Source organism: Stegastes partitus, unplaced genomic scaffold, assembly GCF_000690725.1.
Source record: "Stegastes partitus isolate 25-593 unplaced genomic scaffold, Stegastes_partitus-1.0.2 Scaffold138, whole genome shotgun sequence".
Lineage (NCBI taxonomy): Eukaryota > Metazoa > Chordata > Actinopteri > Pomacentridae > Stegastes > Stegastes partitus.
Window position 1 is genome coordinate 15017 of NW_007577869.1, and position 27627 is coordinate 42643.

Genomic DNA, 27627 nt, shown 5'->3' on the forward strand with positions numbered 1-27627 from the left:
CATTTCAAAGCATCACAAATTGACCGTGATGATAAACAAAACAAGCTTTAACTCCAAACAGCAGCTGTTTTTTGCCGAACGCGCAGGAAATTGTGAGAATATTGAATTCATTTGGTCTAGCTGTACTCTGAGTGGCCACAGGGTGGTGCTGCATCACACGCTGACAAAACAGCTGGATCCCTCCAGCTGCTGTAATGGTTAAAGGGAAACAAACATTTAGGTCCTGTTAAGTTACCTAAACTTTGGTCACATAAGATTAACTGCATTATGGTGAACAGTAGTTTTGTACATTAGCCATTTTTTGTCTATTAAACCACAGAATTTATGGCTATGCATTTAGTCCAACTCATGACATGTCCTCAAAAATTACATGTCAATATTTGGAAAAGTGCCATCAATAGATCTATAGTGTTACCTTTGACAGTGGCTGCATGGCAAAACCTTCAAACTCAAAAGATCACAAACATGACTGAATTTCAAAATGACAAAAAAAAAATCTGTAAATTAAATTCCACAACAGTGAATAGTCTACAGCTGTACAGCGTTTGATGGCTGACACATTCTGCCCCGAGAGTGACATTTAACTGTACAGCAAAGAACTTAAGGCTGAAGCATGGGTATGCAACACAACTTTATTGAAACTCTTGAAGCAACATCAATTTACAAACAAGGAAACGGGAGCTCATCGAACATAAAACGCTTTTCTTTAGAACCAAAATGACAGAAAAGAACTGAGAAAGGGGGGAAAAAAAGAGAAAAAACTCCCAAGGATTGGACCAGCAGTGGCAGGTGCATTTTTTTTATACAAAAAAATAACTTATGAAATCTTTCAAGTTTACAGGAATATTGAAACACATGGCTTGTGTAATCAATGATTGGATTTACAGCTTAGCTTGTGTTTTAAACTTTAAATGATTCAATATTTCCAAATATCAAAGCAGGCATTACTTTGATTGAAGAGACAGGAAAAATACCACTGATGAAGAACAAACAAAAGAGAGCATGAGTGAGCTTGGGGCAAATGCATTCTTGAATTCTGAATTTTCAGTGTGGTGCAAGTTAATCAGTCACAGTCATTATGAAAGGCCTTCTCAGGATCGCATTGCTTGAGTGCTGCCTCTCGACACTCCTCTGGGGCCCTGGCCAGCACCGCGCTTGTAGTTCTGTTGGTAACCATCCTTGAGCAACAGGGAAAACAAAGACATTTTTAGAACTCATTTCAACAGACAGCAAAGATTACATCAACAAATCCAGTGGGGACTCTGAACGCTTCTGTCATACCCTCTGATAGTTCCCATTTGAGTAATCCCGAGGTGTATTGAACTGAGTCTGTCCATATCCAGAGTTTGGAGTGTTGGCGAAAGGAGGACGATAACCCTCATAGCCACCTGGAAATACAAAAGACTAAAATTAGAATGCACTTTTTGAGAGCAACAATAAAATAAACTCAAACTTTTAGGCCTGTTTAAGGCTGCAAGTTATTCTGTAAATGTGATGGCAATTCTATGCGTCAACAAGCACCAACAACTTTTCCCCAACACAGCCAAAGCAACAAATCTAAATTGAGACAAAATACACAAAAAAAGATCAACATATTATCTTGACTCACTCTCTTGGAAGCATGATACATTACAAACTGTATTTAACACTTCTAATGCAAAGCTGTTGAAAGATTTTTCCCGTGTCAAATTAACTTTTTATTAAATTATCATCCCCCCACCCTTCTAGCTCCATAACACAACTTGTGAAACTCCAATATTAAAATCCCAGCCACCATTCAACTTTCCTCCATGCCTACTTAAACAAAATGCTTTACATACAACGTGTGAGCAAACAGGAAAGAACTGCGTCCCAGCATGACATTTGGTTCCTCTGAGAACAGAAAAACTTTCCTTCCTCAATATTAAACACTTCAACTCAACACCACTCCCTTTTACAAGCCAAATAATAAATATTAGAGGTGTAACAGTGCATCCTGAATCACATGTCAAATTAACTTTCAACCAAACGCCAGGATTTAAGATTTACCACCAGACCATTGCCTTGTCGTAAGGGAATCTTTTTTTTACACATTTTACCAGATTTAAGGTTGTGGCTGATCAGTGCAAGACAGCAGTGCAATGTCAGAACTACTGAAGTAATGCTGGCTTTTTCTCTTTTTTCCAGCACTGAGGACACTGCAGTCTTACTTGAAGAAAACTTAATTGGAATCATCTTTGGACAAAAGCGAGTGGGAGTTTGGTCGATTGAGCTGACAGCGTGAGCAGAGAAGTTGCAGGTTCTGGCTGCGCTGGGAGGAAGACTAAAGCTCAAACTCTGACGACATCAGTCCGAGGATACACATCAGGTCAATTCTAATAAAATTTCCACACTGCCTGTGCAGCTTCATGGCTAACCCTGCTAGCATGCTATAGCTGATGGGCAACAACTTGTGCACTGCCAAATACGACCAAATATTGCACAAACATTGTGGACCTTTCTATAAAGAGAGACTGCCTGGTCACCACTTTAACAGACAGACAAATCCCGCAATATACATAATAAACTTGACTGTCGTACCAAGTCCATTATTTTGCGTGAATGTACCTCTAAATCCATTCGAAGAGCCTCTGTAGCCATTGATCATGCCCCTGGCGTTGCGGGGTCCTCCACGAGACATGCCTCTGCTGTTGTAGAAGGACTGAGTCTGCCTGCCAAACCCTGGGCCCTGCTGAGAAGGCTGCTGATGGCCTCCTGACTGGTCTTGGGAATGGAAGGCACCGACTACTGCAAAAAGATGAGGTTGAGTGCCCCAAAACAGACGCAAGTCAATCTCGACAGTCAAACATAACACATTTAAATAAATGGAGTTCAACAGGAATGTAGCCTTCACAAAGCAACACTGACACACTCTAGTAGGTAATTAAAAAAGAAATGCTGAAATTCTGCCCACCAGACTGCAGTTGCTCTGACTGCATCTCTGTCTGCTCCACAGGATGCTGCGACTGGCTGCTGAAGGCCTGGTTGTAGCTGTTCTGGTACTGGCTGGCCTGGTTCAAAGCCTCGGTCTCATTAGCTGGCGGGACTGGGGCATTAAGGTTGAACACCTGAGGGACGAACAAAGACCACATTGTGATGAAGGCAAAAGCAGAGGAAAGGTCACAGGCTCATTAGAAGCAAAGTCCATTACTCACTATTTCCTGGATATAGCCACTCTACTACAAACCCATACAACTGCAATGCAATGAGAGGGCTCTTAAGGACCTAACCAGAAATTCCTAATTGAAGTCATTAATGCAATTCTGTTTTCACTCCACTGGCGGTGATGCACACTGTGTGCTGCAAACAGCTGTTTTATCTACATTACAGTCAATAAGGAGTATGCAAATATGTTCCTCACATGCACACTAGAAAATATGACAGTTTTTTGACCCCAATAGGAAACAGCGTGTGACCACTTACATAGGTGCAAAAAAAGGGAACTACAGTGCAAACACACAATGTAGGAAACAAGCATCAAGTTTACTCTTCTAACAAATACACACTAGCGCAAAGTTGGCAAAGTCATAGATTTGCAGCCACACAGATGAGGGCGCCATGAAATAACCTTTACAGATTTACTGGTTTTACCACAAGTATCCTTTTTTAACATGGGAAACTGTTTAACTCTCTGAAATCCAAAACCAACTTGCAGCTTTGAAAGGAATGTCATTTTTTAAATAATTTTTTCCTTTTTAAGTTTTAAAATCACTAACATTTCACCATTTATCATAGCAAGAAACTGGAAAAACAGAAAGAATTGCTGCAAACAACAGTCTTAGCGAAATGATGTGTTTACACAGAGATATAGGAGACAAAGATGGAAACTATTTAAACAGTAAGTAGAAAAATATCTATCTTCTGTATGTTTTTTTGTTTTAGTGTTGTTAACACCTTTGGGCCTTTGTAAAAATGATGTACATGCCGATTTCATTTTTTTGTTAAAAACAAACAAAAAAAAAAAGAATCAAGAGAAATTCGACTATAGCTTTTTTATGATTTCTAACTTTGGTACGGTGAACAGAGACATTTGTGATTTATCTCTACTTCTAGCCACTGTTGTGTTGTTTCCATTAAATTGCAAAAATTTATATTGTAGTAAAAAATGAGCCAAGCAGCCAAGGTAAGTAAAACTGAGGAGCAAAAAACACCCAGAAAGTGCTTGGGGTTTCAGAGGGTTAATCAGTCCAACTGAGAAAAAAAAAAACAGGAAATGTTATCACTGTCATCACAGCCTTACTGTCTGCATTGACTGGAATGGTGCTGCGTTGACATTAATGCCACTGCTGTGAGGAGCTTTGGAAACTGGCTGGAAAACCTGCGTCTGAGAGGCAGGAGGGAGAGCTGTAGAGGGTGGAGGCTGCTCCGACGACAAGGACATGGAGGTCTGTTGAAGAAGGACGATACAAGTCGCATTAACATGACTGTACAGTTTTTTTTTTTGGCTTGATTAAAAGAAACTGCTCTTAAATAAACGTCATATATGGTGATAGCAATTTGATTGCTGTCTGCAAACTTATAATACAGAAACTCTTTCATATATATATAAAACAATGACCAGAATTTCCAAGTTAAAAAAAGCACAGCATGTTTACCTGAATAGGGTCAATGGATTCTGTTGACGGTCGAGGATCTGGCGTGTGTGAGGTCTGATACATGGGCGGCGGCGTTGGGGAGACGATGGGGACCTGTAAATGGAGAAAGCAGAAATTTAACACGTACTCTGTGATTTCTTACTGGTGTCTACACCATCAGCACTGTCTGTTCATAATTAAATACTCACTTGTGTGGGCTCAGGTTGGACAGGAACAGAGTTGGGTTGCGATAGCCGGGACTCAGGGAGAACTGAAAAACAAACAACATGAACAATGCACTTTATTCAAGCAGAATTGTCAATGAAGTCTGTCTTACTTGCACATCAAATGATATGACAATGGTTCTTTTTGTAAAACGTACCTGGAGGACAAACCATCTGTGGTACGTCCATGTTCTGAGCAGGTTTCATGGGCTGCGCCGATACAATTGCTGGATCAATGGCCTGTCCATCAAACTCCAACATGGAGTCCTGAGAACAGAAGTAATTAGTACCACGCTACACAAGCTGGAGAAAACAGTCACGTAGCTCGTTTAAGACAAACTGCGCATCGCCTGGAAAGTGGGTGAGAGCAGGTGGCAGCAGTGGGTGGGGCAGAGCCAAAAAGCTGCAGGAAAGTCGAACAGCAGCGTTCAGTCTCTACAAGAAGTTACAGCTCACATCCTGCTAGATCGGACTCATAAAATGTTATCAGCTCCATATATTATTATCACAGACTAGCCTAACAAAGTGCTATACAGGTTAGATTTGCAACCTCTCCTTATGATTCAACCTTCTTTTGACATGCTGTCTCATATACAGCAGCATTGTGTTCGCGTGATATAGACAGACACACACTGACAACATTAAGTCAAATACAGTGGAAACAATGCAAGAAAAAAAAAAGCTTTCATTATTGATGTCACCAGACCATCTGTAAAGATACAAATTTAAGAATGTTCACATCCCATATGTGAAAGTTTTGTGTTGTTAAATACTTAAAGAATTAAATCAGTCCAATGTTATTATACATATAGATACACGTATATAGAACTGTGATATATGGGGTGCAGTTTGTAAGGTGTAACGTGATTTTTTTTCAGTCTCTATGACCAGATAAACGTCCCCATTAACCACACAAGTCTTCCTTTACAGAAGAAAAAAATCAAATAAAAAAACAATAAATCTCTGTAATTCAAAAAAAGAAAAGTTCCAATCAAACATCAGATTGTAAGCAAACATCTGAACTAACAAGCTGTTAGACAAGTGAGAATCAGGCATTTCCCATCATGCCCTGAGGCCATGCTGTCTGTGGAGAACAACTGTGGCACCTGGCTTCAAAAGCCACAGCCCCCTTAATCTTGTGAGATTATCAGTGTCTATGTTTGCATGATGCCGGAATGAGCCAGGATCAGGTCAGACACAAATGTAACTGGCATGCATTGTGCACCAATTGCAGATGAGAGATTCTGCTCAGTCCCTGGTTCAACTTAAACAAGCCCATTTCTATCACCAACACCCACACTCACCTGCATGAAGTTGTAAGTTCCCTGCATCTGTGCCATTAAGTCCTGCACCACCTGCTTCCTGACCATGGGGTCAGTAGGCGGTGCAGGAGACGTTAGGTTCATGGGGTGGGTCTCCAGGGCGACGGGGGGAGCTGCAGGCTGCACAGGCTGCTGCTGCTGCTGCTGCAAGGCACCAACTGCCTGAAAGTGGAAAAAAAGACAGAACAAGTGAAACAGGTGGATGGGCAGAATGTTAAATTTAGCATGATTAACAATCTGACCAGTATGACAGAGGGGAAATCCTCTGTGCAAAAACCTGCACTAGTCAGAGCAAATCACATGCTGCACTTATCACATGGGCTCATACCATCACAGGGTGGTGCTCAGGCATATGCCCGAGCCTTCATTGAAGAAAGAGCCTGCATATCCTGTAACCTGCCTGTAAAATGTATTCACCACTCCCTGAAGGATATTTATATGTTTAATTGTTTCACTTCTTTGAATCACAGTACGTGAATCAATCATCTTTCACAATGAGTAACTGAATATTTAATGTTGACAATGATCACAACAGTGAGACAGAAAAATGAGTTACTGGCACACAAAAACCAAAGTGTACGATACAAACGATACATATAAATGTTGACAATGCATTGCGTCAATGTTGGCATCAAATGTTCCTAATTGTATCTATAGTTAGCTGAACACTGTGTGAACTATAAAAGAGCATACAGTACATTTATTCAAGGACATCATCGCCTTAGCAGCTTGCTGATCATTTGGCTGCTGCCATCACAACCACCACCACAGGACTGTGCCAAAATGATTGTAATTGACACTCAACCGTTTTGAAAATATTTGTCTCTGCTGTCACTATCAAATAAAGGCATAATCCTATGATGCACTGACAAATCTAATCTGAATATCACATCACCAATTTTCACATGACAGACAAAGGATGCAGGTGTGATATGATGATGACAGTCGCAGTCACTCAGCTATGCACTGCTGTTTTGAGCAAAGTGCATTCACAGCTTTTTGTTCCATACTGTTGTGGCAGTTTTTACAGAAGCAAAAATATTTTACATACAACAAATGCTGTCTGAGAAAGAGACATCTTCTACTTGCGCTCATGTTCCAAATGGTTTGAATTAAGATATCACATAATGTGTCAATTATGCTTTCTCATGCAGCATAGGGAAATGCTCTGTGCCTCAGTAAGCTCCAAATCTATGATATGACCAAGTCATGCAAGAAAAGGATCTGACTGGATATGTTACACAGTATTCAGTGATGTTAAAATGGTCTTGAATTATTTCTTGTTAGATTAGGGTAAAGTTCCTTTAAAGATAAGATGGATATATGTTCCAATATGCTAATTCCCATCTCAAAGGGTTGCTCAAGGACAGACTGCCTTTAGGATGCAGTCCCATTAAAATAAATAAATAAATAAATAAAAGTCAAATAATAAACAAAGAAGGAGAAGTTCATCTGAACTTTCCTGCAGCATACCTCTGTTTCCCTGGTCCACTCATCCCCCTGCTCCTTCTCACTGCCACTGTATGTGCCGTCTGGAATGAACTGTCTGTTTACAAACTGGAAGGAACAAAGCAAACATCAGCACAAAGCTAAAAAATAATATAATACCGAGATTTTGCTGGCAAGGGAAGCATTACTCTCACCTCTGTTGTTTCCACTGCAATGGGCTCTGTGAACTCCTCAATTATTTCAGTTTCTGTAAAGCGGAAAAACAATTCAGAGAGAATACTGTGCTGATTTCTTTATTGCTTGATTACATTAGCATTTTAAAAATAGCAAGTTTCATGACTTCGGAAAACAACCAGAACCTGGATCAACAGTCTGCTCTTCTGCTTCTGACGATTCAGCTACTGCTACTGCTGCTGCTGCAGCGGCGGAGGCTGCTGCTGCTGCTGCTGCTGCTGCTGCTGCGGCGGCGGCGGCGGCGGCTGCTGCTGCTGCTGTTGCTGCTGCTGGCTCTTCCTCTTCTTCATCCTCACACACTCCATTTTGGTGAGATGGAATCCGGTCAAAGTACCCGCTCAGCAGAATCTGGTCCAAAGTCTCTTTCAGTGCCTTGTCTAGGAATAACATGGTCAGCATATTATTGGAAAGTCACGACACGAAAGCACACATTCAACCATCATATTGACAAGGTCACAATTATCAAAAAAGTATTTCATGAGCTGTAAATATTTGCAGATCCCTTTGTGCGGAATACTTCTGATGCACCAAACAAGGATTTTACATGTTAACTTGTAAAATGCGTGCTAGAGTACTCACGAAAACAATCATACCATCTTTATACTTGAACTAAAGTCTCAACAGGTATTTTTTTAACTGTGAAATGCACCAATGCTGCTAAATGTCACCAAACAAAACTCAAATGACAACCATTTTATTAGTGAGTTATTTAAAGTAATCTCTAAAGTAACATATGCCATAATTATTACTGATGACAGCCTCTCAAATATGACTACTTTCTGCATCTTGTGCAGAAATTGAACCAATTACAAATACACAGCTTTTATTTGGTCCCAAACTCAACATGCCTGTAACACAGCAAATTGAAATGTCCACCTTGAAGTCTCAAAATAAATGCCTAAAGTTTAAATGATGACCAATCAGATTTGAAATCTGGTAATGTCACAATCATGACATAGAATTTGCTAGAAAAGTCCTTTTGTCACTTTTGGCTTTTTTAGACCAAGAAGCTCATTGCTATTTCCTTCACTTTCTTATGCCTCAGGTCAAGAGGTCTGTTGCTGCCTGAATAAATATCACTGTGGTTCCCAAAATGAGACCTCCTTATTGAGGTGACAGGGTTGACTGGTGTCACAACAGTGAACTGGGTCACCAGTATCCTAATGTGGCTCCAGAGATCTGACCAGTGGAACCACAGGCGACAGGGCCACTGGCACCCTGCCTCACTGCTGAGTCAGGATAAGCCCACAGCTCTCAGCCCCTGAGCAGAATGCAGCAGTGCGAAGCCCGAGGCCAGACCGCTGAGAATGCAGTACTCCAATATCCCCAAGCCCTGATTATTCACATCACAGCACTGCATGCATGCTGCATTAACAAAACACAATGCACATTTTACATTAACATATTAAGACTGGCTAAAGGCCGCAGCATCTTTTGACAAGAAAATATTGTTTAAAGCTTTTGCCATCTCTATCTACTTTGCCTTGGGATTAATCAAAAGTATGTGACAGATTACTTATGGCCAGCTTCAACATGATACAAAGCTTGCTGATGACTGCTGTGTCACCAACCATCTGATAAAATGTCCTGCCAACAATTTTCACCACCAGCTGGGCATCTAAATAAAGCCAGTTTGTCTTGAATAATGAATCGCCTTTTATATAAACTTTATTTTTCTGTAAATTGCAGTACAGTTGTAGCAAAAAACTATTTTTGATATTGATTGTTTTGCCAGCTATTTTCTCCATGAAACACTACATTGCCATTTGCCTAAAAAAAAGTGAGTAAATAGCAACAAATGACCATCATCGTTTCACATAGTCCAAGCCAACATCTACAAGTCTCTTGTTTTGCAGATCAAAAATCAAAAACCCAATGATATTCAGTTTAGTATCATCATAAGCAAGTGTATATATATGTATATAAATATATTTTCTTCTGCTTCTTTGCACCAATGGACCAAGTCAAATTCCTGGTGATGTAAAAATTACTTGGCAATAAAACTGATTCTGATTCTGATTCTGATTCTGATTCAAAGACTACAAACCAACAAAGATTCACATTTTTCAAGACAGAACTATTGAATTTTCAGAACTCATTGCTTAAAAAATGACTTCATTGTTGAACTAATTATCAAATAAAGCAGGTTATTTTTCTGTTGACTGGCTAACGATATTAGTATCCAACCTTGGTAAGTTTTTACATAAGATAATTAGCTAAAACAAAGAACCAAGTATACAAATCCTCTGATATTGATTTCTGCAGCGTGAAATCATCAAGATGGAAAATTTGCCTTACATGTTGTTCCAACCACAGCCTTGTCCCTCCCTTCTAGCAGGTCCCAGAGGTGCACAGACGCATCGTCATACTGGTCAGCCAACCTGTGGGTGTAATGACAATGTGTTGGGATCCCACTGTTAAAAACTGATAAATACATATATATATATATATATATTTTATCTGTACTTGATCCAGACATCAACTTAGACTAACCTGACGTTTTGGTCACGGTCTGGCCCCACTAACTTGTAGAACTCATCGAAAGCTGCGAGGTCTCCATCTGTCAGCAGCGGTGTGCCGCCGACTCCCTGTTTCAGGTCCTGTCGCACAGTGTCATCGCCCAGCCGGTCCAGGAGGAACTGCAGTTCCAGAACTGTCTTCAGCCTTCTCTGCTCTGCCTCCTCCCGCTGCAGCTGCTCCCGCCGTGCAGACTTCTTCACCACCTTCTGGATCTGATGAACAGATAAACGAGCAACATTAAGCCAAGTTTGTACAAGCCAAGATGGACACAAATCTGACGGAACATTTTTACAAAACCAGTGTCATCCTTACATCTTGTCCCAAAGCAATAAACGTCTTCTGCAACTCTCGGGCGAACTCCAAGTTATTCATGACTTCCTGGTATTTGGAGAGGGCTTCCTAAAAAGATGAAGGAGAAACAGATATTTCACACATTGCTAGGTTGTAAAATCTGTCTAAGAATTACACGATCATGTGTGCAGGATCATGAACACTTTTGTGTACTCACCAGCTGGTCCTGGTTGAGACCCTCCCCTTTATCCTTCCTGACTTGATAATCATCCAGTTTGCTCTGTAACAGAATATTCAAGAAACAAAATAGTTCCAAATCTTAACACATTAAGCAAAGAAATTCTTGTTGTCAGGGATGCAGTTTACTTAGGGCATTTCAGGTATCAACTGCTTCAAAGTAAGAGGTTTAGCTGCATGGTATTATCGGGAAGGGGATCTGGAAAAAATGGCTTTCTAAAGTCTTCACCTTTTTCTTTTCCATGTTGCGGACCTTCTTGTCGATAACACACAGCACTTGCTTCAAGACTTCAGACTGTCCACCGAGTGAAAAATTGCCCATTGACCCTGGAGCGGATCCCACATCTGGGCTGGCAGATTGCACTGTCCTATTTGCATTCATTGCTGAGGGCATCTAGAAATCAAAGTGTGAAAGTTTACTTTTGGTGATACTAAAGAGATGCTTTGATCAATGAAAGTTATACAAATTCACAATCAAAAAGATTAAGTGAAAAATGCTCATCAGTATGTGCTGAAACTTGTCAAAATTATTTTTACCATATAAAGACAGTAACTGCTAGACAGTGACCACTGGGGGCTGTGCCATGAGATTAGGGCTACAGCTAATGCTTGTCTTCATTAATAATAACTAATTATGTCATGTAAATTACCTGAGTGAAATTAATCATTTGGACTATAATCTGTGCGAAAATGCACTGACTAGATCCGTGAGTCAGTATCAGAGCAGATAAAGTTTCCACATCAGCGTCATTACATATTGCTCTAATTCAGCCACAGCAGGCCCCTGACTCAGCTATTAATGCCACAGCAATCCCTGGCCTCATGTTACCTTATGTAAAAGTAATTCCAATGCATTTCAAGCAGCAAAGTGCACTGATTCTAAATATGGTAATAGTTTTAAAAAAACAACTGTCCAAACACTGAAGGTTTGCTGTCAGATCATAGAGTCTGAAACTGAACCAGCAGAAGTTCACATACGGCAAGAAAAAAAGTTCAATTGTTTTGCTTTTGCGTCGACAAAGACTCAAAGTGTTTACCAAAACTGTTTCTGGAAGTTTCAGTGGAACAAATCAAATGAATGTAATAACTATGTCACCGCTACATGGCACATCATCAGATTATACGCTACAGTGGCTCTAGATCAAGTGATTACTGATAGATCTTTCGGAAAGATTAACTTAAGACTTTTGGAAGAGTTTTTCCCTTTTCCAAATCGAGGGTCTGAGGACAGATGTACTCTCTGCTGTACAGACTGCAAAGTCACTTGGCGCTACAGAAATAAAACTGACTTCTCACAGTCACATATTTTCCCATACAAAAGTAAAACTTGTCACTAGTGACATGTGAAACATCGACAGAGGTGTGAGCGGCTGAGTAGTCATTTACCAGCACAAGAAACACAGTGCAGCTATGTACCACAGGTGTTGAGGTGTACACAATGCGGAAACATAGTGTAGTTACAATTTGGTTATACAATACCTGTTCCAGTCAGATAATATCCATGAGCCATAAAACTATTCTTTCATAGCATCTGGCTAACTTTAGTCCAAACTGAGTGCGAACTGAAGTGAGCACGTTTTCAAACCCTTTTTATCTCCGCGTCAAAATATTTCCACTATTACTCGAGCTATAAATCTGTACCTCCTGCTACCGGCTCTGTGGCCCCGGCTCGGCCCAGTAGTGTGGCCGGTTCGCCGGTGTGTCTCTCGGTTTGGTAAAATGGCCTTGGCCGCACTACCGTTAGCACAGACCGTTGACTTAGCATCCTCGCGCACGGCTAGCTCGCTCGTCTGATAGCTACACCGACGCGTGCGAGCCAATAGCCGGCCGGGAGACCCGTTACCTGGACAGCACGACTCCGGAATCACCCACCTTGATGTTATATATCCACTGGGGAGCTTGCTAGCGAATTGTACGAAAAGGCCGAGTTGTTACTATTGTTGTGTTGCTTTATTTTCTCTTTCACTCTAGTGTGGGATCCGCCCCGCCGGCCTCACCGACAACTGAGACGGTTCGAAAGACGAAGAAACTCTTTATAAAGGCGAAGGTCCGTTTTCAGCTGTCTAAGATCTGCCTGAGTAAATAAACTACAGAAACAGGCCATAAATAATCATTACTGTAATTCTAACAATATTTACATTCATCACTCAAAAGTTCTACTTCAAATGTTTAACAACTAAGCAGACTTCCAACAATTTAGCATTTTTACGTTGCTATTTATGGTCAGGCATAATTTTGTACAGCCTCTTGGCAGAAAATCTGCACAATCATTAGCTTTGATTAGGCTATCCTGTCTATCCTTCTCCCATATACAGTGTGTTTCTGCAGCAGCTGTCCCACATCACTGTAAGCCCTGCCATGTGTTGGTTCACACCTGTGTCATCACAAAAACCATCACTTATGGCAATAAATGGCTGCAATCTTTTGCAGCACTTTGAAGTTCAAGTTCAATGTTGAAGTGGGTATTTAAGCATGTCTGAGCTGACTGTGACTAGACTGTGAGATCTTTAGAAGTTCAATTTAAGTTAAACTTGTATTTATTTTTTACTTTGAAAAATATGAAATGTTATATCGTAAACAACTAGCAACAACAAAAATCATATTAATAATAACTTCTATGTAATAAAAAAAAAAGTATGTATTAATAAATAAACTAATTTAATCTTTTCCCAAGACTTTCAACGCATCCTGTGGTCTTTACCTGAGGACAGAGTTACCCTTAGGTTATTTCAGGACAATTTAGTTTTCACTTTGAGGAAACACACACACACACACACACACACACACACACACACACACACACACACAATGAAATGTAGTCTTTTTCTCTATTTCTCTAAACCAAGATAAAGGACCAGAGCTTCATACCACCAGAACAACTTTTCCCTAACAGCAGCGGGCCTCATCAACACAGTCCCAGACTCCTGATTTACATTGTGTGTACTGTTATGTGTCAAACACAAAGTCAAAAGCTTTGTATGTGAAAATCTCCTTAGTAATACAATTGATTCTCTTTTTCTGTCTTTCTTAAAGAAGAAAGTGAGATGACTATTGCCAGGTTGCACATTTGAATGTCAATGCCGGATGAGAAGATAAAAGCCCAACCCTGTAAATCTGTGTCATAGGTGTGAAAGTGAACATATTACTACATAAACATGGCATATGTACAATAGCTGTTACAAAATCAGACTTTTGATGTATGATTCTGATTCTGATGTCCAAAAGAATTCTTAATAGGAAATTTAAAAAATTAATAATAAAAAAAAGCTATCTACTATCTTCAGCTATGTCTGTTGTGTGTTTTATCTCTTTCATGGTAAATGATTTACATTCAATATACAAGTGCAGGGGTATGGAGACAGAGTCTGTAATCATAACTGTAGGAAAGTGTACAAAAGGAATAATCACAATTAATGGATAGTGAAAAGGCAACCAGATGAGGTGATAAACATAAGATCCACAAGGCCAAACATCTGCAATCAATACAATGTCAGCTGAAACCACCGATTACATTGGAGTGTCAACCAGACAGTCACTGCTGCCAGATTGTTCACATTATGATCATATGTGTAATAAAACATGACATCAAAAATTCATTTTTTTTTATTATCACACTTATCAATAATATCAATACTGTTATATCACAATACCCCTAGTCTGTACTAGAGTAACACAAACAGCATCTATAACAAAAGCAGTAAAACAGATGTGTATGAGTATGCTGTATACATACTATATGTGATCTACAATTGTGCAGCCTTGTATCCAGGAAATATGCAACACTTAATAGTGAAATATGCAGAATTTGTTTGCATTATATTTCATTATATTTAAAAAAAAATCTAAAAGACAAAACCTGATCTCAATAATTTTTCACATTTAGGACATACCACATACAGTTCTACAACCACCAACCCTTATGTATCTCATGCAGCTGTGTTGCCCTGACTCACCTTGAATTGTAATTAACTTTTTATACAATTTAACATTGCATCTATAATGTTCCCCAAATTGAGAATGTGCTAAATAAATATATTACATAACAAGCTTAACAAGAACTGAAGTAAAGGGAAATATTCACGTGGTCCAGAGATCACATCAACGCTGCTTCAATCCAAAGTTGTTTGTGTTTCTTACATCAGTAGGTGGCAGTAAAGCTCAGCAGTAAGATCAGCAACAAAACACCGACAACTGACTTGACAAAAAAAAGTTCTAATTTATGAGTCTCCTCTGACATAGGAATACATGGACCTATTTTAAACAAAATGACTGAACCTAAGTTTTAATACTTATTAAAGTTTCTCATTCTACAACCAAAACACAGATGAAAATGAGACCAGCTCAGCCTGAATACAGCTGAGCTGTCTGATTAGCAAACTGGTCTGAGACCCAAGAGCTGCTCATGTATGTTCTTCTGTTTTTACTTCACCCTTGAACAGTTTACATGAGTAGCTAAAGGGGAACAAACTGACCACAGGATTTCTCAAAAGAATGTGTAACCTGCTTTCTTTTGTTTTGCCAAATACAGGAAGCAGTTAACATGGCTGCACAGCTCTTTGATTGCACTGTTCCACTGAAGGTGTTTTCTTTACGGGATAATACTGATTATGGGAGGATCCCGAGGGTAAGTGAAGCTCCCTTTCAACGAGTGACTCATTTCCGCAGCCTGCTGTGTTCCAATCAAGCAGCAGCCATTTTCGAGAAAATTTCCAGGGTGGGTCTTCATCTGACCTTTGACCTTTACAACAAGTTTTTCAAGGTCAAAAGCAAAGCTTGTCAACAATATGACATTTCTTGGCCAGTGGTAGCTCAGGAGGAGGGCTCTGACACAGTCGCCAGTTATCATTTCACTTCAGTTTGGCAGGAAACGGTCAGTTTTGCTGTTGCTGTTCCAGAGTTTGTGCTATCACAGAGTCAACACAATGTCCAGAGTCCCTTGTTTCAGGAAATGGGCCTGCAAGCATGTGTCTGTGGGTGATAAATGGATAGCCATCATTGTTCCACGTCTAACTAGAAGAAAACACCCAATGATTTTACAAGTTGAGGTTAAATTGGGCCATTAGTTGCATATCGATAGCAGCCTTGGAATATTTTTGCCATTTGGTAATGGAACTTGGTATCAACTCATGTTGTTTGTTGAATTGTTTGCTTAGTGCTGACGATTTTTCCAGCTGTCCTGAAATTCCACACAGCTTTCAGCTCCATAATGCTCTCAGTACCAAACAGGCAAAACAGGAAGCTGTACATGAGTGACACCACTTCCTTCAAGGTTGTCGGCAGTTTTAACTGTTTGCTTCCCAAGTCCAACCTCAGACAAGAATACAAGCTGAAAATGTTGACTTCAACGTGGCAGGAAAGATTTATCTTACCTAAAATGTTGTAAAATTAAATTAAGACACGAAACCTGAAACTCCCCCATTCCTATTGTAGAGACACACTGATGTCAAGTAGAGTGCATCTCCTTTCTGATGACATTTAGGAAGCTTTAAAAACACAGATAAGGGTTTTACCGCTTAATGACAGCATGCTAGAATTTTTATGTTGCGCCGTGAGCCTTGCGTCTTCTATCATGCTGAACCATCTGGAGTCGACCCGTATCTGGGAAGCCATGAGAAGGGTGCCATCACGCATGGAGGGGGGTAGGAAGTGAATGTGATGTGCACCAACCCCCCAGGAAAGCTCCATCTCTGCATGCCAGTTGCACATCCTCTGGGCTTTCTCAGTCAACTCCACAGGAAGAGGTGGATGACTTGTGCAACGTCAGTAATGACTTTCTCTCTTCTTGTGTCTCATCTGTCACATGTTGTTTTTTTAATGTATATCCTTGTGTGGTATTGATTAGGACCCTCAAAATCTTGAATTCCCTTTTTTGATCCATCATTATAGAGGCTTGTTGTGCAAACAATTGAGTTTTTCTGTTGAGTAATGTTTAATTATGCCAAATATATCTGACTGAATTTTAAAGAAAACAGCTATGCGCAAGAGTTTGAAACTTTTTGGCATTCAAAGTTCATCACTGACCTCGAAAACAGCTGTTTGCAATAACTACAACCAACAGATCCTCAATAAATTGTATTTATTGCTGAAATGTGGAGATTATCACCGGTGTTAAAATTTCAAGTACTTTATCACAGAAATTATTACTATTTGAAGAAGTAATGCATTACTTCAACTATTTCCTCCCTGTAGAAAGTAATTACCTACACGACTCATTGTGTCACCAAACAGCACCGCCTGAGATGCTAGTCATGTAATTGACAGTTATTTACCCACATATCAGCACAAATTTCAATCCCAATAAGTAGGAGATACACAAGATCTTTCGGTTATGTTCTTTAGTCAGCTGTTACCTCAAATCCCACAGCAACGTTGGTGAAAACCTACCTAAAGAGCACCTCACGCAAACATGTCATAGCAAGAGCAAGGCTCAGTGGCATGTTTAAGAGAATCAAGTTGGCTCTGCCAGGTGGCTATACTTCCTCAAATTAAAGCTAGAAGTGATTAGTAACTGTAACGTGGGCTACTGAATGTAGAAACTTACAATACAGACAAATGTATGTAATCACAGCAGTGCTTTACTTTGTGATCTTTTGCCCCCCACAGACTTTGGATGTCAAGTCATTAATGTGTTTAGAAAATGAAAACTTGAAAATCTACATTTCCATGACAACTGGGCTAACCTTCAATATGAGAAGCTGCAGATCGGCTGCTGTGGTGCTGACATTGTTTTTACGAATTAGCTGAAGGATATTAAAGGTGTTTATTAGGCTTTAAATGTGTGATGTTCTTATTTAGTGAAGACTAAGTGTCTCCTGCACAATACTTCTGTGTTGTACAAAGGCAGTAGGCAGAAATCTCATGCTAAAAATGGTTTCCATTTGATGGATTTTCAGCTTGAGTTTTATCTCTGTCAAGCTGCTCTGCTTTCTGTGTAGCTGGCACACAGCACTGCCATGCTCACCTTGCTCCTGGGCCTGCTCAGCTTGGTATCTACACAGTCCAACAATTGTGTAGCCCAGGGACGCTTCCAGCCTACATCTAGAGTTTGCCTGCGATCTTCCTCCGTTACATCTGGCGGAGGAGCTGACTCTGGCTGCTGGAGTTGAGGTGCTTTATCTCGCTGCCCAGTCCAACTGTTGTCTGTGTCCCTCCCTCCTGCAGGCAGCCCTGAAGCACTGGCAGTAGATAAGAGAAGGGCCCACAGCAGCGTCGGTTTGAAAAGGAAAGGCTGTGAAGACACCAACTATGTAGAAATATCACTGCATTCATTCCTCACGGAGACAACCTTCAAAGGAACTTACTTTGAAATATGTCTTGGTATAGCAAGTTATCCAGGGACTCTGTAAAGAAGACAAATATGTATGTAGGAGAAACTAGAAGTGTTTCCTTTGTAATTTCAGCCTGTAGTCAACTAAATCTCAGAGGCAAAAAATGTACTTTTAACTTCACTACATTTGCCTGAAAACTGTAGTTACTAGTTTGAGCGATTTAACACATGATCAGTTTAGAATGCAATGATATAGCTTCGACTATCCAATGAGACAATAAAAAAATAAGTAAAATAAAAATATTTTCTATTAAAAAACTTTTTTTTTAATGAATAACAAATTCAATGGAGTAAAATTGGTGATTGCATTGTATTTAATCTCTCATGTGCAAGATAGTAGTTTGTGCACACGGGTTAGGATTTTATGCAACAAAATTAAAAATCTATATTTTTCAGGTAGCTTAGGGACTTCTCTAATTGTCTGAAAAGGTCTTACCTCCCAATGAAAGGGAACTTTAGTGTGTATAAAAAGTGCTGAAACCCTAATAATATATTTGGAAGTAATATCAAACTAACTAGTCGTTATGACTTTCAAATTAATATAATCAAGTCAAAAGAAAGCACAGTATTTATCCCTGTATTATAGTGGGGAAGAAGAATAAAGTAGCAGTAACAGAAAACAGTTTACTGTATATTCCTATAATGTATGTACTGTATATATTACTTGTACATCTTGCATTCTTACATGCACTGTTTATGCTGTTCATACTCTGTATACCTTAACAGAGTCATATTGCTCTTAAAGCTGTTCCACTTCAGCATTTTACATTGCACTGCTCGTTTTGTACTTCTAGTTGGATGTTAAACTGCATTTCAATGTCTTACTACTTGTACTCTGTGCAATGGCATTAAAGTTGAATCTAATCTGATCTGATCTTATTGAACCATTCAGATGTAAAATCTCCTAAAGTTGTACTTGTACAACAGGGTTAAATGCACAACTTCTCACCAAAATGAGTGATTTTTAACCATTTTTGTTCAGTTTTACAATAATGTCTTGTAATTGATCTATAAAACATGAATAAATGCTTTATTGCCTCGTAATTAAGTCAAAGGTCAAAACGACTGGTTCCAAAAACCCTGTAGAAATGATGACACAACACCCTCCTTTTCATACAGGGTGTAATGAGGCTGCTGTAGCTTAATTATCAGAGAAAACTCACAAGTCCTGAGCTAATTATATCGCGCCACTCTTTATCTCGGGTCCAATCGGCACTTTGGCGAGGCGCAGCCTATAATGAAGTCATTAGTCTCAGTCACGACCGAGCTGCGCGCCCGGCCGAGCAGCCTGCGCGCTGTTTAGCTGTCGCTTTAAGACCGATTTCCCCCCATTGTCAAACAGTCGTGAGCAGGAAGAGGGAAACGAAAGCAGACGCCGAGGGGGCCCCGACGTATTTAAACACGATGCTGCCGCACAATAACGGCGCTTCGTGTGGAGGAGAGGAGCGCAGTTTGGAAAAAAGAGACGCACGGACGCGGAGATCCGCGCAAGTGACCTTCTGATCGGATCGACGGTGTCCGGATTGAACAGAGCAGCGGACAGTCAGGTGAAGTCGCCGCGGGATGAGAAAACACACACATTGGAAGTGTCACTGCCACTGGGTTTGCTGCCTCAGGAAATGATGACAGTGTCCTCCATCATCGCTTAGCAGCTCGGAGCGCACATTTCTCCTCTTGCGGCCATTTCGACTGGACTCAGTTGCCTTTTTGATTCAACACACTCACACAGAAAAAAAAGGCTGTAGGCGGCAGGTTGGAGAGTGCTGGAGCAGGTGCAGCGCGTCTGTCCGCAGGCAGCTTCACAGGTATCCGCTGATCTGCTGGCTCCGGACTCGAATATCTAATCTGGATCCGACCGGACCTCACATTGTAAGAATGACATCCACTATAGAGAGGAAGACGCTGGAGGCCAATGAGTGAGTACATAACTTGTTCATTTCTTAGACATCCAAGGACGCACCATCAGTGATATGAAAGCCAAACTATCCCATGTGGAACAGCTGCATGAAACTGAGAGCAAAGGGTCAGAAGTCTTCTGCTGTTTGGTAGAAAATATTCAAATTCATGTCTAAGAGTAGACTCATACTTAAATGTAAAAAAGGGGAGAACAAATGAGCACCTGAGAGGAAAAAGTTTCCCCCAAAACAAGTGAAGTGACACAGAGGTGAAGCTGCCCAAGTGTCAATCAGCTCCCTGTTGATTTAGTTTAAAATGTGGAGGGTGTCACATAAAGTATATGACATTTTTATTTATTAAAGTATCCTCACCGTTATGTGCATCCAGGGCTTTATTTAACATTATCCAAGGGCTCCCTCAGGTGGACAGGAACACAGCACAGTTGTAGCTGCACATCAAAGACAGAGAAAAACTGACAGATTTTTTTTTCTTTTTAAAATAAAGCCAAAAAAAAAAAAAAAAAAAATGAGTAAATAGACAGCTACAAGAATCAGGAGCATTAAACCCTAACTATCAACACATGCCAGTGGGAATTATTTTAGGAATCTAGATTTTATTCAAAGAAAATATAACTTTTTCAATACAGCATCATACCAGCAGGTAACTGAAAAGATCTTACAGCTGGAACAATAAATCAAATATGTGATCTACATAGAATGATAAAAAAAAATGAGGGAAAACTGAAAACCAGCTGTACTGGTTGGAAAAAAAATGAGTCACTCAATCAAAGACACCACTCGGGGTCACTGCTGTCGGACAGCATATATACCAAACAACTGATCAAAAACCAGCAAATGAACTAATAATGAAATCAGTAATTCGTTGCAGCCCTGCAGTCTTCTAACCAGTTGTGTTTTTCCTCTGAAGGGAGCCGGTGGATGAGGTCCTCCAGATGCCGCCGTCTCTGCTGACGTGTGGCGGCTGTCAGCAGAGCATCGGAGACAGATTCTTCCTGAAGGCCATCGAGCAGTACTGGCACGAGGACTGCCTGAGTTGCGACCTGTGCGGCTGCCGGCTGGGGGAGGTGGGCCGCCGGCTCTACTACAAGCTGGGAAGGAAATTATGTCGGAGAGATTACCTCAGGTAGGTGTTTTTAGTGTAATTTTGTTACATCATTTAATTAATCAAGCAGATTGTTAACTCGTCTCATCACCAAACACTGGGCAGCATGTTTCAGTGTCATAACTGTATGTTGGATTGACTCACAAATACTGGCACAAAAGCATATTAACCTGCAGTTGAAAATAGTCCCCAACAAATTAACTCCTGTGTGAGTAAATTAAATTCACTGTCGACTGATTTAAAAATACCAATAATCTGGGAGTGAGTGCTACAAACAGAGTAGAGAGAAATGGACCAACACATTGTTGGTTTTTATCAATCAAACTAATATAGAATCTTATATATGATTTTGAGAAACAGCATTTTTTCATATGACAGATTAAAAAAAATAAAATAAATAAATAATATATATAACAAAAGAACAAAGAAGAAAGAATAAGAAAACAAAGAAGTGCATTTTTATGCTTTCAAAGGACAAGTAAACCCAGTTTGGGCATTTTTTTTTCTGACTTCCTGCTGGACATTTTTAAAAATTTTATAGTTAGGAAAATGAAGCTATACGGGGTGTGTCAGAAAAGTTTCAGGACTGGTGTCACAAAAGATATGTTTCAAACCCAAACTACAAACTAGAAGTTTTCCCCTTTGAAGTCACCCCCCTGGAGTCTAACACACTTTCCCAGCCTTCTCTGTCACGCCGCCATGCATTCCTGGAAGGGTTCTTCCAGGATGCTCCTCAGTTCCGTCGTCACAGCCATCTTGATGTCGTTCATGTCTTCTAAACGGGTCCCCTTGATGACCCCCTTGAGCTTGGGGAAGAAGAAAAAATCCCACGGAGCCAGGTGGGGTGAGTAGGGAGGTTGCTCCAGCACGGCGATGTTCTTCTCAGCCAGGAACTGTCGGATGCTCAGGGCATTGTGAGCAGGCGTGTTGTCATGGTGAAGCAGCTACGACTTGTCCTAACACAACTCTCGCCTCTTCTCGCTCACTGAATGAAGCAAATGCCACAGGATCTCTTTGTAGACGTGCTGGTTGATCATCTGAAGGGGAAAACTCCTAGTTTGTAGCTTGGGTTTGAAATATATTTTGTGACACCAGTCCTGGAACTTTTCTGACACACCTCGTAGATGCAAAGATACAGGAGAAGAAGTTTATTTTTTCACATGAAGAGTTCATTTGCAAAAACAGATAATTCAATTTTTGTAGATTTTTAAAAAAACGTATTTTTCATTGTTTGCTTGAGATAATATCAATCAAACTCAAGTTGAGCGGATTTGACTAAGCAGAAATAACGTGACAAAAATAGAGACAACTTAAGTTTGATTGATATTCTCTCAGGTAGACAATGGAAAAGTGGATTATCTGTGAAGATGGAGTTATCTATTTTTGCAAATAAACTCTGTACATGGTATTTACACTGCAAAAGTACACTACCAACAATGGCAGCCCTGTTTTGGTGCATAATCCTGTGGTTCTGTCATATAAAAGGTTTTGGTGTCAAAATGTTAAAGACCACCTCCAGTAAAAATCTAATTTTTACCTCGTCGATATGTCCACGTAATTTTTTTAAATTCTGGAAGACATATCATGAGTGAAATAAGCAGCCAACACCATGACTTTCCACTTGCAGTGTACTGATAACAGTCTCAAAAACACAGATTCATACTTCAAGGGTTTCATACATAACAAATCTAGGTAACCAATTCTGTCAGCTTGGTGCGTGAAACTGAATAACTTCAATATTATGACTTGCCATTGTGAAGTGTAGAGTAGTTATACAGCGTTTGAGCAGAGTCGTAGGTGAGCTGGTGTGCTGAGCTGCAGTCAGTGTGGAGGTTGTGGCTGTAGAGAGAGGCTGGCATCATTGTAAAGTTACATTTCAGTCATTTTAGAGGAGAGGACTTTTAAAGACATGTATTACTATAAATAATAGTATACCCACACTTTTCAAAATAAAATTAATTAAGTTGCCAACTGCAGCATAGAAACTCTGGGACCAGAAGTTGTGAGGCAGTTAAAAGGGTCAGGGGAAGCCACACAGTAGTGTAATGGAGATGGTTCCTCTTACAGATTAATGCCATTAAGAAGAGGTGAATGTTCCTCTGAGTAACGTGCCGATGCTCTCTCTCATCCACTCAGGCTGTTCGGTCAGGACGGTCTCTGTGCTTCCTGTGAAAAGAGGATCCGAGCGTTTGAGATGACAATGCGTGTGCGGGACAAGGTTTACCATCTGGAGTGTTTCAAGTGTGCAGCCTGCCAGAAGCACTTCTGTGTGGGTGATCGCTACCTTCTCATCAACTCTGACATTGTGTGCGAGCAGGACATCTTTGAGTGGACCAAGCTCAACAATAACAATATGGTTTAGGTGAATCTCTTGCTCAAGACAATGGAGCTGCCTTTTCCCCCACTGGCTTTAAAGGGAACGGACCACTGATTAACAGACTGTAACGCCTGCGCAGGGGTTATCGTGCATCTGAAATTCATATGGAATCATTTTAACATAAAAGGACAGGCTAGGTCTCTGCAGTTCTCCCTGCTATTGAAGACTGCACCAGCAATAACAGATAGGTTTGCATCTAAGGCTTCATTCTTAAAAGCAAAAAATTCTTAAATACCTACACATGCAATATAAGTCATTTGTTATACATTGGAATTTTAGAAATGAACCAAAAGTAAACCTTTGTCAAGTTTCTCACACACTGGCTGCATCACCTCAGTCTGGTCTGAAATGTTCTATAAGATCAGTAACTATACATTTATGTGTCTGTAATACTTTCCTATTACTAATTATGAGAAAAATGTGAACTTTGTTAAAGGAACCCATCCACGTATATCTAGATATTAATGCTTTCTTTATTCCTCACTGGAATGTCATTTTCTTTATATATGTTGAAGTGTTGTTTGCCTGCAAACAAGTTTCACATTGAAATGTTGAGCTGACCTGCTGACTGTCTCTTTAAGTTGGGAATTAACTGGAATTTTTAAATTAGATGTTTACCACCTGTCTCTGTATCCTACATGATTATCCAGGAGACTTCTCTGGGAAAGCAGTGACAATTTATTAGGAAATTATGAATGTGTAAATGGACACATTACCATATTTTCATATCAAAAATGGAAAACAGTATCCATTTTAAAAAGTCCCGATCAGAATGATTGTTCTGTATTGCCAGGTTGAACTGGTGGCGCCCTCCTGTGGTGGAGGTAGCCCATGCAATACTTATTTTACTGACTTTGAAGAAGTTTCCAGTGTCTCTTGTCATTTTAACAACTCTTTGGACATGTACCTGCGGCTTTTTGGATATTTGCCTGTCAGTTTATTTAATAAATGACAATTTAGAGAAACACTGACAATCTTTGGCACGAGTGTCTTTTTGGGAGTCACAAAGAAAAAGTCTGTCTAAATGGACAGTTATAAATATATGACTTAGAGAAAGATAATGTGGCAATGTATTTCAGAGATTAACAGTAATTACCAAGCACCTCAGTATAGTGTGGTGTTTTCTTAAGTGTTCTACATTGTAAAAAATTACACTGAATGTCTAAAAGAGCCAAGTTCAGTACTGTGCATCTGCAATAAGACACATTTAAAAAAAAAACTATTTAACTATTACAGTGAGGTAAAAGACTGACCTTTAAGAGCAGCTTTCAAGTCACTACTTGATTTATCACACCAACACTTGTGCTCTGAGGAGAAGTAGCTGAGATCAGAGATTAATGGTACATCTTGGCATTGTTCAGTCTATAACGTATTACAATAGTAGAAATAATATTCTGCAGTAACAATTGTCTGAAATCGAAAACTTTATGGGTTTAGGAAATTCATTTTGCTGCAGCTTTAGACAAACGACGAGGAAAATTGTGTGGAAAAAGATTGATGGAGAACAATTATAAACAAAATCAATTCCATTTTTTTTTGTGCTTCCTTGAATAATACAATTAAAGTAAAGGTATAATATATCCTAGTAAATGATTAAATCAAATCTAAACAGTTCACTAAAATCATCTAGATAAACTCTAGATATTGCCTCTGATTGAATATTACTCATCATGCACAAAATATTTTACGCAGTCTCTCCAGAAATTTCCAAAACTTTAATAATTAGGGTTAATTCTTTAGCTTGCGAGTGGGAGAAAATAATGAAAGCTAAATACGGGTCTGTTTTTAGCCACAAGAGGTCACTAAAAGATCTATAAATTCCAACCATCCAATGAGGGGACAACTCAGTAAAGTATCAGGTTTTTGCCAAGAGAAGGAGCGCAGTTAAATAAGAACTTGATTTATCATCTATTATGGTATTTTGCTTCTTACAAAAAAAAAAAAAAGTCTTGCAAAGAGTGAATCCTAGCAACAGAAACAGCAGAAGTTGTTAATAAAGTCATGATGTTTGGGCTGCAACATTCACTGTCTCTTTTTCCTTTCGCTGTCTGTCTTCAAAGCTGCCTCAGAGGGTTTCTGCTCTCCTCTTCATGACTGCCAGCTGTCAACTCACTCTGAACTGGCCACGAGGCGTGCTCCTCCAGTGCCATCCAACAGCCTCCTGCCATCCTCAGTTATCTTTACAGGCGTAACGTCAATAATTGAGTCCATGAACAGCTCTTGCGTGTGAGGTTGGGAATGAAGGCGCCTGACCACATTAGCGGGTGAGAGTAACGGCTTTAACTTTAAGAAGTAGTTGAAAAATGTGATCGGGAAACAATTTACAACAAAGACAAAGGAGAAAGAAAAAGAGGAGAGGTGGGTAAAGGGAGAGGGCAGGGCACAGAAGCTCCAAGATGATTAGCTGGCTCTGACAGTAGTTTATTCATAGACAAGGGAGGAATGAAGAAACAGACTAAACCCACCCAGGCTGAGATTATGTTCCTGCTGAAAGAGATACTTGTGGGGAAACTAACGAGTTTTCCCACAACAGAGATGGGAATATACTGTATAGGCACACAGAGGGATACTGGGCCTTTGCTCATTTGGAGGTCTTCAGAATCTTCAGTGTGGCATTAAGCAATGCTTGAGGAATGGCGGTATAGAAAAAAAAACAAAAAAACTACTATGCGGTGGTCTCACCAACAAATCAGCTCCATATTGAACACCAGGCTTAAGATATGTGTGGATAAATAACATTTTAACTACATGAGCAAATAGAATTTGGCAGCAGCCAAGTAGACTAAAATATCTACAATCCTGGTGACATGGGACACTTAACCCTTGTGTTTTACTGAAATGTGCTTTAAATCTCAAAGCTCTTTGTATAAAGAGCCCCCATGTATTCATATGTGATTGCTTCAAAACCAAACATATAGACAAGTACTGTGGCGATAGCGCTTTACTGCAAACTCAACTTACATGTTTGCTGAAGGTAACACAGCACAGACATGAGCATAAAGCATTATCTTTATACCAAAGAAGGAAATCATGTGTTTTATGTTAACACATGAAGAAATGCATGTGTGAATTTAATTTAGCCAAAATGTCATTTGGGAAGTTGTTATTAGCATTAACAGTTAGAGGCAAATGAAGCCAATGCATAGGTGTCAAAAAATGCAGGTCCTTGAATGACCACTTGAGGCTGGCTCTAAAAGCAAGTAAATCCCTACAGACTCCCATGTAAAAGTGCCCAACATTACAGCAAAAATAAACCTGTTTGGAGCCTGACACAAAAGAGGTTTTAGTCTCTATAGTAAATTCCCCCATAACTGACAATTGCATGAGGGGTGAATTTTTTATACAACTCACCTATTTAAATAGTTGTTAAGGCTTAAATGTATGCATAATTAGGCCATGGCGGCTTTGGAAAACACATGAATGCTGGCTCAGGACAGTCTATGGCCCGGAGACGTATCCACAGCTCACCTCAACTCCACTCCAGCTTGAGCTCTTTGCTCATTTTTAAATTAGTGTGGTGTAAGGAGAAGTTACTGCCAAGCTGTAACAACCACACTGAACTGAAAAACCACTGCTCAGGTAACCTATGAGTGATGCCATGGATGATGTGTCCATTTGTACATACAGTCTACAGTGAGTAGCCCTTTTACCTCAGCTAGTGGTGCGGTAAGTTGCTGGAAGCTCTGCTGGTGGCTGGGCAGCTGCTCCCAGCCACAAAATATTGTGGCACAACAGTCCCTGTGAAATGGTAAATTGTCATTTTTACACTTTGGCATTTGGATGATTTCAGAAGTGCTGGAAACTGTTTTTTTTAAGCCATTCGGTCAGAGCTTGGCCACGTGTTTCCCCATTTTTCCAATCTAGCAGCACGTTTAGTGTGCAGATTTGAGAGCAGTGTTCATCTTCTCGTCTAACTCTCTGCCAAAAAGCGAATAAGTATATTTCCCATAACATGGATCTATTCCTTTAACTCTTAACTCCCCTTTAAGCCTTCTAAGACCAGCCTGTTACAAAACTTCAAACCTAGTAAGAGCCA

At 40.0% G+C, this 27627-nt stretch overlaps 2 protein-coding genes and 1 long non-coding RNA gene across 4 annotated transcripts; 1 reads left to right on the forward strand and 2 right to left on the reverse strand.

The window, feature by feature from the left end:
* Positions 1–613: 613 nt before the first annotated feature.
* caprin1b (cell cycle associated protein 1b) lies at positions 614–12882 on the reverse strand. 2 transcript variants are annotated; one of them, XM_008278918.1, is made up of 18 exons: positions 12742–12882; positions 11099–11263; positions 10850–10912; positions 10654–10740; positions 10315–10553; positions 10120–10202; positions 7947–8198; positions 7782–7834; positions 7612–7695; positions 6121–6300; positions 4975–5083; positions 4802–4863; positions 4614–4706; positions 4259–4405; positions 2933–3086; positions 2587–2763; positions 1282–1388; positions 614–1178 (listed from the first exon to the last, which is right to left on the reverse strand). In XM_008278918.1, the coding sequence occupies exons 2-18, from the start codon at positions 11261–11263 to the stop codon at positions 1092–1094; spliced, it is 2142 nt and encodes a 713-aa protein (XP_008277140.1). In that variant the 5' UTR covers positions 12742–12882; the 3' UTR covers positions 614–1091. The 2 variants fall into 2 exon arrangements, with proteins under 2 accessions (XP_008277140.1, XP_008277139.1); XM_008278917.1 differs by having other exon boundaries at positions 2587–2766.
* A 2189-nt stretch (positions 12883–15071) lies between these two features.
* On the reverse strand, positions 15072–16465 carry LOC103355217 (uncharacterized). The gene is made up of 2 exons (XR_520073.1): positions 16380–16465; positions 15072–15837 (listed from the first exon to the last, which is right to left on the reverse strand). It is a non-coding gene; the product is annotated as an uncharacterized LOC103355217 (long non-coding RNA).
* A 2922-nt stretch (positions 16466–19387) lies between these two features.
* On the forward strand, positions 19388–24565 carry lmo2 (LIM domain only 2 (rhombotin-like 1)). The gene is made up of 3 exons (XM_008278919.1): positions 19388–20112; positions 21020–21235; positions 23351–24565. Exons 1-3 carry the CDS (start codon positions 20072–20074, stop codon positions 23574–23576), a joined length of 483 nt encoding a protein of 160 aa, XP_008277141.1. The 5' UTR covers positions 19388–20071; the 3' UTR covers positions 23577–24565.
* Positions 24566–27627: the final 3062 nt, after the last annotated feature.

Coding starts and splice junctions, on each gene's coding strand:
- caprin1b (XM_008278917.1), bottom strand. CDS start 11,263: ATGCCCTCAGCAATGAATGCAAATAGGACAGTGCAATCTGCCAGCCCA. Junction 5,084..6,120: donor GAACTTACAACTTCATGCAG/GTGAGTGTGGGT, acceptor TTCTGTTCTCAG/GACTCCATGTTGGAGTTTGA. Junction 4,406..4,613: donor AATCCATTGACCCTATTCAG/GTAAACATGCTG, acceptor CTTCTTCAACAG/ACCTCCATGTCCTTGTCGTC.
- lmo2 (XM_008278919.1), top strand. CDS start 20,072: ATGACATCCACTATAGAGAGGAAGACGCTGGAGGCCAATGA. Junction 20,113..21,019: donor AAGACGCTGGAGGCCAATGA/GTGAGTACATAA, acceptor TTTCCTCTGAAG/GGAGCCGGTGGATGAGGTCC. Junction 21,236..23,350: donor TGTCGGAGAGATTACCTCAG/GTAGGTGTTTTT, acceptor TCATCCACTCAG/GCTGTTCGGTCAGGACGGTC.